The sequence below is a fragment of the mitochondrial genome of Nicotiana sylvestris (genome assembly GCF_000393655.2).
Source record: "Nicotiana sylvestris cultivar TW 137 mitochondrion, complete genome".
NCBI lineage: Eukaryota > Viridiplantae > Streptophyta > Magnoliopsida > Solanales > Solanaceae > Nicotiana > Nicotiana sylvestris.
This window is the reverse complement of record NC_029805.1, coordinates 72,501-80,207: the sequence shown is the minus strand read 5'-3', so window position 1 is coordinate 80,207 and position 7,707 is coordinate 72,501. Positions and strand designations below refer to the sequence as shown.

At 46.0% G+C, this 7,707-nt stretch overlaps 2 protein-coding genes across 2 annotated transcripts, besides 3 other annotated features.

The window, feature by feature from the left end:
- Positions 1-360: part of a repeat region (repeat 3) that runs on past the window's edge.
- Positions 361-5,073: a repeat region (repeat 2).
- sdh3 (succinate dehydrogenase subunit 3) lies at positions 2,684-3,010 on the top strand. The gene has a single exon. It carries the CDS (start codon positions 2,684-2,686, stop codon positions 3,008-3,010), a length of 327 nt encoding a protein of 108 aa, YP_009241423.1.
- On the top strand, positions 3,587-3,739 carry nad2 (NADH dehydrogenase subunit 2; one part of a trans-spliced gene, as the record gives it). Coding sequence (YP_009241422.1) covers positions 3,587-3,739 — 153 coding nt within the window.
- Positions 5,074-7,707: part of a repeat region (repeat 1) that runs on past the window's edge.

The following is a 7,707-nucleotide window of genomic DNA, read 5'->3' as shown; positions in this document are numbered from 1 at the left end:
GCGCGGGACCGTCCGCTAGCTCACAAGATTCCACTACAGTGGATCGGCCGGCTCGTAGGCTCTATAGACTCACTCTCTTCACAACGAGAGGAGTTTACTACACGTATGGCCTCCTTTAGCCTTGTCTTAAACGTTGGCTCCGTGGCCCAAAGTGCTCGTCTTTTTTTTCTCCCTGGAACTTTTGATCCCTTCCGCTCCGTTCGTTCCGAGCTCGCGAGCGAAGTTTTGGCATGTCAAGTCTCTTTTCTTTCAACTCCGCTTGGTGATCGCTCATGGCTAATATAGGTAGGTCCAGAGCTAGCTAGTGTTCAGAAGTCACTTAAGAGATTGAATATGGGTCCTATTAGAATAGGCTGTAGCCGCAAAGAGATATAGATTCGCATTGCGGGAAGGGAACCATAGCAGCTGATAAAGGCTGCTGGTGGAGCCGGAGAAGAACCGGGCGAAGGGCTGGGGCCTTAACTAAGTACTAAGTACTAAAGCTGCTGGAGCGACTTCCTTCGATTGGACCTGCCAATCGAATGAATCGTAATCTCGCTACTTCCCCTTTCTGTCCTAAGCGGGGGAGAAGGATTAAAAACCTTGTGTGAAGGAATATCAAAGTCGTTGACCAAACATCCGGTTTAAGGACAAATGGACAGTGAATCAACAGAATCGAGTTGTTTGCAGGATAAGGATTCGGCAGTCGAGACATCTATATTTATTTCATTAAGAAAGAGAGGAAAGGATGCAAGCAAGGAAGCGCTAACCTATACCTATACGACTGCTATTCTTATTGATATTGATCAATGCGGGCTAAGGACGTTGATACCTGAGCCCTCTTCCAGTCTTGTTTTCATGCTCCCCAGTCGAGATGCCAAAGAAGAAGGAAGATTGACCACCGTCGATTCCGTCATGCTTTTCATACTGAGGTCGAGGTTGTAGGCCCCCTGTGTGTACACTTCTTCCACATGGGGAAGGAAAGGAGCCCCTTTGCTTGCTTTTTGGGACATGTAAGACAGCCTAGCAGATCCTTTTGAATGTCCATCAAAGGCGAGGTGGGAAATGCCCCGCACGAACTATCTGATCAAGTTTTCTTTTTCCTATCACAGGCAGCTGGCAAAGCCGTGTTTGATCGTCGCGTACATGCTCCGTTACAGCTTCGTTCATGCGCCAATCAATTGACAGTGAAGCAGAGAAGGAAGAGTTTTGATCACCGTGTGGGTAGTCTCTATTAGGGTTTCCGTTTCATGTGCACTAAAAAGGAAGGAAGACTGGTGCGACTATAGTAATGCCAAGCATACGAGCAAAGGACTCTACCTACCCCATACTGACGAATGAAAGAAGCTCATCGCGGATGATAGGACAAGCGATAGCGGTTCCATTCTTGCTCTTCCTATTCCATACCATAAACAGACACCTTTGATTCATCGACATTGGCGCTAGAGGCTCTACCCCCACCCACCAGCCCTTTATGGAGTTAGCGGACCAAGAGCAAAAATTCCCCGATATAATAAAGAAAGTAAGAAGGGTTCCAAACCATTGAAACAGAAAGCACTAAAGACTGTTACGACGTGGCAGAAATGATCACCGTCAAGCACAAGATTCAAAGCTGGAATCTTCCTACTCTTGTTAGTTGGGACAGAGCATCCTATCTTGTTGATTCTCCTTTCCCACCGCCTCGAGCTCTCGCTTTCAGGGTGGATACGCAAGAAATTCACTATGAAAATTGACATGACACAATCCCTGAAGAGTATGATGTGCCCGGCCTTGCTTCTCTTGATCCCCACCCACCTCCCGTAGAGGCGGGTCAATATCAATATCTATACCAGAGATTGCTTTTAGCTTTATCTTTTCAGAGACAGGAGAATTCCTTCTGTACTTACAAGAATGCTACTTAGGGAGAAGAATCTCTTGACTCAGGAGCACCTGAATCTATTCTTTCTGTGTCCCACATCCGCCTATGTTAAAGCACTCCGCCAGGTCCGTACTAGAAAAGACTCGGTCAAGGTCAAAAGCACCTGCGGGTGACTTTTTGTCTTACGACACGGCATGGTAATTGATCGAGTGCGCTTTCCTTTCTCCTACTCCCACTTCGGGAAGGGAAGTGCTAAAGGGCGGGCATGCTCGACTGAAAGGAGAGGAAAGCTTCTTCACTTTCGGCACGGGCGCGGACTCCGCGATCTCTGGGTCGCCGAGGTTCCTTTTCTTCCGCCTCTTAAGATCCGCTATCTCTATGATTTGATCCTTCGCGTATCGGCCCCATACTTCTTTGATCTCCCTTTCTCCTGACGTAAGAAAGTGACACAGGCTTGGCCAGCTTTTTTCAAACTTGACGGTCAAGTTCCCTGCTACTTCCGTAAATACGCCTTGGATGAGCCTAACAGCCGTGTACCTGGAAGCACTTTTGTTTTCAACCGCCAGATGGTAAAGGAAGGCGCCATCCCTCCTTTCTCTCGCAATCACAATAGCCGTACAGTCGAATAGTTGAGTTAGACGGGGGATAAGGGTCGAACTATCAAAGAGGTCCGCTACCAAAGAATTAGGAGTTATAACATTCATAAAAGAAAGAAAAAACCAATATAGGAACTTCAACTAAGAAAGAATAAGAATAAGAAGAATTGCTTAAGTAAGGTAGTCGCTTCTTTTTTTCGGTATACCGCTCTGCGAGCAGAGCGAATGAACATAAATCTTTCTGAATATCATGAATATCCTTCGCCCCTTATCTCCTCATCTTCCTATTTATAAGCCACAGCTTACTTCGACGTTTTCAATTTCCCATAGAATCTCCGGAGCTTTCCTAGCCACTATAGTTTTCTTTTTTTATCTTCTTTGTCTGAAAATTGGTTTGATTTGCTTCACCTATGAGAATTTCTACCAATTCTTCTTTTATTCATCAAAGCTCATCCTAATCTCCGTCGAGATTACTGCCTTAGCCCTGTCCTATCATCTGTATAATGGAGTTCGTCATTTATTGACGGATTTTTCGGGATTTTTCTTTCTTAGAATTGGAAGAAAAAGATTGAAATGACTATTCCAAATTTCACCTATACCTTTCTTTGAGATTTCAACAAAAAATTTATCTTTTCTTATAAAATGTTTATTATTCGTTGATAGATCTAAAGCTTATGCCGTAGAAGCTGACATCAGGCTATTGGCCTTTTATCTGCATCTTCCCTCGTAGAGTGGCGTCTTTTATAAGAAAAGACTTTCTCAGTGGAACTAAAAAAAAAAAAAGAGTTTGAGCTCTTTTTTTTGGTTGACCTTTAGCCACGCGCGGCGGCTATGCGCATGTGTCCCAAAGTGACGTATATTTTTTGGTAATGGGTATACTCGAGAGAAAAGGTTTGGAATTCGACCTCCCCTTATACGCTCTAAAAAGGGGTCATGGACTCCTTTTTAGTTTAGGATCCCCTTTCTACATTCAATTTTTTATTGAGCCTGGTGTGGAATCACCATCATTACACATTCATTCTTGGTCTGGCTGCTGGTCTAGCGAGCCTTCCTAGCCGCCTAGAGTGCAGCCTGCCTGCTGAAGACCGTAACGTAAGTAACTCAGTGCTCCATACGGGGGAAATGAAAGCAGAATTCGTTCGGATCCTCCCACATGTTCAATCTTTTTTTAGCGGTTTCCCCAGAGATCTTTATCATTAATGCAACCTTCATTTTGCTCATTCATGGAGTTGTATTTAGTACCTCTAAGAAATATGATTATCCACCGTTAGTCAGTAATGTGGGTTGGCTTGGATTACTTAGTGTTGCGCGCCTAGGAGGGCAGCGCGCTTTGGGATGCGGAGGAGCTATTATCGTCCAGCTCCCTAACCTAAAGCGGCACCGGGTTTGGACCGCAGGGAACCGTAGCATGGGGGGACGTCTAATCCTTTTGCCGCCGCAAGGCTGGCTAATCGTACGCAGCAGGCTCGAATACCCCTGGTTCTGGAAGGCACATGAGTCCGAACGCTATGTTGAATGTGCGACCGAGACTACACTACGTAGGTACCTGTGCAGGTGAGGCGTCGGTCGGTCCTAGAAACGGCGGCAGCGGCGCGAGGAGTTAACGACCGGACGTGCTGCAACCTAGGGATCACCAGGCAGCTCTTTCGCTCTATAGGGATCGGGGGGGCATAGCACAATTCTTCTTGGAGGAGGGTTGTTTGCCCGGGTGACTGATCCTGCCATAATGTACTTCTACCTATTATAGCACCGGCAACCGAAGTCGAGCATACATACGACGATCTTCATGCGTGAATAGCCGGGAGGAAAGAAAGGGCGGTAGATGATAATGAGAAAGGGCGCCGCGTCTGGACGGGCGGAATGGATGAGCGAAAGGTGTCATGCCATGGAGTGGGGAATAGCCCTCGTCTCATGTAAGACAACTAAATGCACCTCGAGGTGCTGCCGAGGAACTGAGGGACCTTCTCGAGCACAGGATAGGTAATTGAGAGATAGAGCTAGCCTATTCGTTATGGGAAATCAATGCTCCGGGCCAAATAGAGCTTACCTACGGCACCTGGCTTTCTCCGGCGAGCTTTCTATCGTAAAGCCAAAGACGCCCCAAGACAAGGTACAACTGTTGGGAAGGGGACATGATCAATAGAACCTGGCTGGATCCGGGCTGGGATAGTGCCGCCCATTCTTAACCAGTTCCGAAAGGGTTCGCTCATGCTGGAGGGAGCATCCCCACTTAGTGATCGGTCCGCTAGTTCACGCAAATCCGAAGAAGTTATCACGGACGAGCCACATGCAGGGAAACTTGCACGTGTGGTTCTGGCCGGGCTTTCCTGAGGTATCTAATAACCTTGCTTCTGCTCGCCGCTGGCGCACCTCTCCTAACTATTGCCCATTTATTCTGGAATAATCTTTTTAGGAGGGACAATTTTACATATTTCTGCCAAATCCTTCTATTATTAAGTACGGCTGGTACCATTTCGATGTGTTTCAATTCTTTCGAACAAGAGAGGTTTGATGCTTTTGAATCCATTGTATTAATTCCACTTCCTACTCGCGGTATGCTCTTTATGATCTCGGCTTATGATTCAATTGCCATGTATTTAGCTATTGAGCCTCAAAGTTTATGTTTTTATGTGATCGCAGTAATTAGTAGGGAACCCATGGATTTGACTCTGGGATTGGGGAATTCCGTGACACCCCTGCCGGAGCCCATAATTCCCGATCTGAATCTTCCCCCCGAGGAACCCCCAGAAGAACCATATCAACCATTAATTCCTGGGGGGGGAAGTCTCTCGGTGGAGGAACAAAGGGCGATAGACCGCTTTGTTCGCCAGCAAAACCGGCTGGTCCGGTGCGCGACACACATGTTGCGGTCACTGGACTACTCCCCACAACCGGAAGACGTCAAGAATGTCGTAGAGACATTCATCCTGGAGATTGACTCCTTCCACTATTCAGAAATTTATCTGGCACTAATTGATAGAGACTCCCCCCAGTTTCTACATTTTCTTGAACTCTGGGAGGAGCATCTCACAGTCACCGATTCCCTAGTGCAAAATATATTTCTGCTATAACTTCTTCTTTGATTACTTCATTCTTTCCATATCCCTCTCCTTTGTTCTCAGTTACTCATCAAATGGCACTCAGTTCATATCTTTAAGTTCGATCATTGACAAGGTTCAAAGAAAGGGAGGGGAAAAAAAGAAAGATCATCAGTTTCATCATGATCTATTCTCAATTTCTGCAGTATAGTTTAACCACCAAGTTCGGGATGGATTGGTGTGGGCCCCCTACGCCCGTCTACCTGAGACTGTCCCTTGGCCCGTAGGTCCTGGCACAAGGTTAGAATTCTAGCTCTTTCAGAGTGGTATCTCACTGATGGCTCGGCCCCCCCCGGAAGGAGGCCTTCTTCGCCCTCCACCTAAGCTGCGCAGGAAAAGCCCAAAGCCAATCCCAGGGAACAGTTAAGCTTCAATCGGTCTTTCTGTCCAGGTGGAGGTAGTCCGCATCTTCACAGACATGTCTACTTCACCGAGCCTCTCTCCGAGACAGTGCCCAGATCGTTACGCCTCTCGTGCTCAGGAAGGTCAGAACAGAAAATCCTTCAAGCCCCAAAGCAGATACGCTTTCAGTTACCTTTCCTTTCGCGGATTCGTCTTCCTTTACTGTAAAGTGAGGCACTTATTGACTCCTCGGACATTCACTATGTCAGTTGCTTCTGTCTTCTCCCTCACAGCGCATTCTATAAGAACTTCCTAATGCTAAGCCACACCTGAAGGAGGAGGATTTTGCTCATTTTCTTTTTAGGCCTTAGCACTAGACTATTATGACTATCTTATTATAAGACAGTCTGAGGGTCGGGTCAAGCCTGTCTGTTTACGAATCGGATGTGGGAATTTTACAAGTCCTATGGCAAGTTGAGAGGGAAGTAACAATAGCAAAAGGCATTCCTTTGAAAGCAATGCAGGGTTAGCCAGTTCAACCAAGCCAGCAGAAAAAGTAGACCTATATTCTCCCGCAGTCTTTCTTTCAGTTCCATTCCCCCACCTAACCTTAATGGGACAGGGATACTAGCAGGGAAGAGGGCGTTAAGTAATCGATATGAATCGCTTTACAAAGCTCTTTCTTTCCCTAAAAGGAGAAAAGAGTGGAGTAAGGGAAGCGAAAGACACTGTACCGACTGAAAGGTACATAGTTGCTTTACCGATAGCGAGAGGATTGAGAAAAGCTACAGCGCAGGAAGAGCATAGGGAGAGGATGAAGGCTTAGTTAGTGCTTGTGGAAAGGCTGAGGTACGATAGCGAGAGCAAGAAAACTCCTGCGCTTACGCTTGCTATTCCAAATTGGAATGGAGAATGACTTCGGGACAAAAATAAAAGAGAAAGAAAAAGCCTTCTTCTTCTCAATACCAATACCTAAAGCTCACTGAACTTGAGCTATCGTAATTCTGTTTTCGCAATCCCTCTCCCCTTTCCCTATCGGTGGAGCAACTGCGTACCTCTATAGAGCTTTCTAATGCGTTTTCTGGACATCATATGATCGTTCTTTCTTAAACGTAGTTTTATCCGTAACAAGATGCCTATTCTCTTTAGGGATAGGTAGCTTAGCATACCTGGCAAGATACTTTAGCCAAGGTATAGACCGGGAGTACTTACTCATAGGTTGCTTGACTTCGTGCCTATCACATCACAGCTTATCCCTTTAAAGGCGAAAGCCCGGCCTCCCCCTCCAGCATCTGCTCTCTAGTTAAGTAAGGTGAAAACATCGATTGAATTAGTAGAAAACTTCCTTAGTTAGAAGGTAAGATGATCCTAGAGGCAAAGCCTTGGATTCAATTCCAATTCTCCCCTCTGTAACTGCAGCTTCAGCAATTTTCTTAGTCAGGCCATTGACCCTCCAGGGGGATTAGGTAGTTACAAAAGAAAAGCCCTTCCTTAGAAGTATAAACCAAGGCATTCTATTTCTAATACTCAAATCGAAAGGCTAGTCTTCTTTTCTACATTCTACAGGCCCAGCTTCTTCTGAGAAGTTCGGCAGCAAGGAAGTCTATTCCCTTGGATTCTATTTGGATTCCTTACCACCGGGGATTCCCCTATCCTCACTGTAGGAACAGTAGGAACATACTGAGGCTAAAGTAGCCGCAGTCTTTGAGTAAGTTGCTATTGAGCTCAGCCCCTGGTAACATACTAAAGAATCATATCCTGAGGACTAAAGAAAAGCTGCCTTGGAATCGAATCTGAAACTTTGAAATAAAGGCCTGTGAGAATTTCTTCTTTT